Source organism: Neovison vison, chromosome 7, assembly GCF_020171115.1.
Source record: "Neovison vison isolate M4711 chromosome 7, ASM_NN_V1, whole genome shotgun sequence".
In the NCBI taxonomy this organism is placed as follows: Eukaryota; Metazoa; Chordata; class Mammalia; order Carnivora; family Mustelidae; genus Neogale; species Neogale vison.
The window spans coordinates 192098641-192100920 of record NC_058097.1 but is presented as its reverse complement, the minus strand read 5'-3'; the positions used below and the strand labels follow the sequence as shown (position 1 = coordinate 192100920).

At 35.5% G+C, this 2280-nt stretch overlaps 1 protein-coding gene across 1 annotated transcript; it reads left to right on the top strand.

Moving 5' to 3' along the window:
- Positions 1-1064: 1064 nt before the first annotated feature.
- LOC122914389 (olfactory receptor 4C11-like) lies at positions 1065-1985 on the top strand. Its single transcript, XM_044261006.1, has one exon. It carries the CDS (start codon positions 1065-1067, stop codon positions 1983-1985), a length of 921 nt encoding a protein of 306 aa, XP_044116941.1.
- Positions 1986-2280: the final 295 nt, after the last annotated feature.

Below are 2280 nucleotides of genomic sequence, written 5' to 3'. Positions count from 1 at the left end.
ATATATAAATGAATATTCATTCTTTTTTTATTTCTATCTTTTACTAAAGTCAAGTAATGGGAATTGCAAGAACATGTGTTCCAAGAATCATATGAAAAAGTTTTAGCTATGACCTGCAGTTTCTTTATCTCATTGTCTAAATCCCTGGTGCTTAAAATAACATGAAATTTGAAAAAATATTTTGATTTATGCCAAATTTTCCCTATTTATCCTTTATTTTAGAATCAGTCTCTCTTTGTGTCTTAAGAAAATATGCAGAAAGACCCATCAAAACACTGGACAAGGTGAAGAATTCTACTTTGGACAACATAGGATAATGTAAAAAGTATAAAATGTTATGATAGAATCTGAATTCACAACTATAAGCAACTATAAATTACAGAGAGTTAAAGTAAAAGGAAATAAATTTAGCCAAGGGAACAGATCAAAATAAACTTAATGATGCACTAATGAATTGACCAAACATTCACTGCCAAAATACTGCTTATTTCTCTTTTGTATTTTTCTCTTTTCCCCTCAACCTGTCTCTCTCTCTCATAGGTTTCATTAAACAAACTAACAAACAAAAGTATTAAAAGTTTCTGTGTCATTCATTGAATGTTCAGAATATTTACTAGAAGATACTTCATAAATATCTATCAAGTTCTAAAAGTATGAAAGCACATTATGTATATTATGCAAGAGTTTTCTCCTTTTTGCAACATTCTACCTTAATGGGTCCATGTTGTAAAATAAGGAAAGATATTCAGCTCAGAAAGATATCCTCTCATATTAAATTCATTAAATTAATGTTTATTATGCCTGAAGAATTGGGTACTTTCTCATTCTTAATTTATTTCCTTGTTTCCATAAGCAATCCGGAGAATAGATTGTGAATAAATATGATCTCTGCATTAATCAAGGGAAAACAAAACACGGAAGATAAGGGATTACCCACTGGTAAGTGGCCCATTCATGAACAAGCATATGGATTTGACCTCCAAATGGAGTATTCATTTCCTCATATTTCTTTCTTTGCAGATTAATTATTTCTAACCTGCATTTTCTCCACTTGGCCTGAAATAATGAAGCAAAATAACACTGTTACTGAGTTCATACTGCTAGGATTGACCCAAGACCCAATGAAAAAGAAGATGGTATTTGTAATATTCTTCATATTTTATCTGGGAACTGTGGTAGGGAATTTGCTCATTATTGTGACCATCAAGTCCAGCCGCACACTTGGGAGCCCCATGTACTTTTTCCTATTTTATTTGTCCCTTGCTGATTCCTGCTTCTCAACTGCAACAGCCCCAAGACTAATTGTGGATTCACTCTCTGCACAAAGAACCATATCTTACAAAGAGTGCATGACTCAAGTATTTGCAATACATTTCTTTGGCCCCATGGAGGTCTTTGTTCTCATCCTCATGGCTATTGATCGCTATGTGGCTATTTGTAAGCCCTTACATTACCCAACCATCATGAGAAAGCAAGTTTGCACAATCCTGATTATTCTTGCATGGATAGGAGCTTTTATCCATTCCATTGCTGAGCTAATGCCGGCCTTGAAATTGCCTTTCTGTGGACCCAATTTTATTGATCATTACTGCTGTGATTTGCAGCCCTTGCTAAAACTTGCATGCATGGACACCTATATGATCAACCTAGAATGGGTGTTTAACAGTGGGAGCATTTGCACAGGCAGTTTTGCGATTCTGATGATTTCATACATTGTCATTTTGCATTCTCTGAGAAACCACAGTGCAGAAGGGAGGAGAAAAGCTCTCTCCACCTGCATTTCTCACATCATCGTAGTAGTCTTATTCTTTGTTCCATGTATATTCATATATGCACGTCCCCCAACCACTTTCCCTATGGACAAGATGGTGTCTGTATTTTATACCATTGGGATCCCTTTTCTCAACCCATTCATCTACACACTGAGGAATGCAGAAGTGAAAAATGCCATGAGAAAGCTCTGGCATATCACAACCTCCTCATAAAGCAAGTGATGAATTGAGGGGTTTTGTGGATTCTTTAATCTGTACAGACGTCAAATATAATAGTGTATATCCTCACTTGTCCAACACACTCTATTACAATGCACCAGATTCCTTACTTTTTTCTGTACTTCTGCCCTCTAACTTGTAGCTTCCCTTGTAATGCCAGCCAGGTTCTTTCCTCTCCTGAGAGTTCAATTCTGACATTGTTGATTATGAAATACTCCTCACATTTCAGTCTACACTCTGGTTTGATAAGAAGAAAGATATTTATACACAATCACAACTGTTCAAACAG

What these genes read in the sequence shown, in the direction of transcription:
- LOC122914389 (XM_044261006.1), top strand. Translation starts at nt 1,065, where the DNA reads ATGAAGCAAAATAACACTGTTACTGAGTTCATACTGCTAGGATTGACC.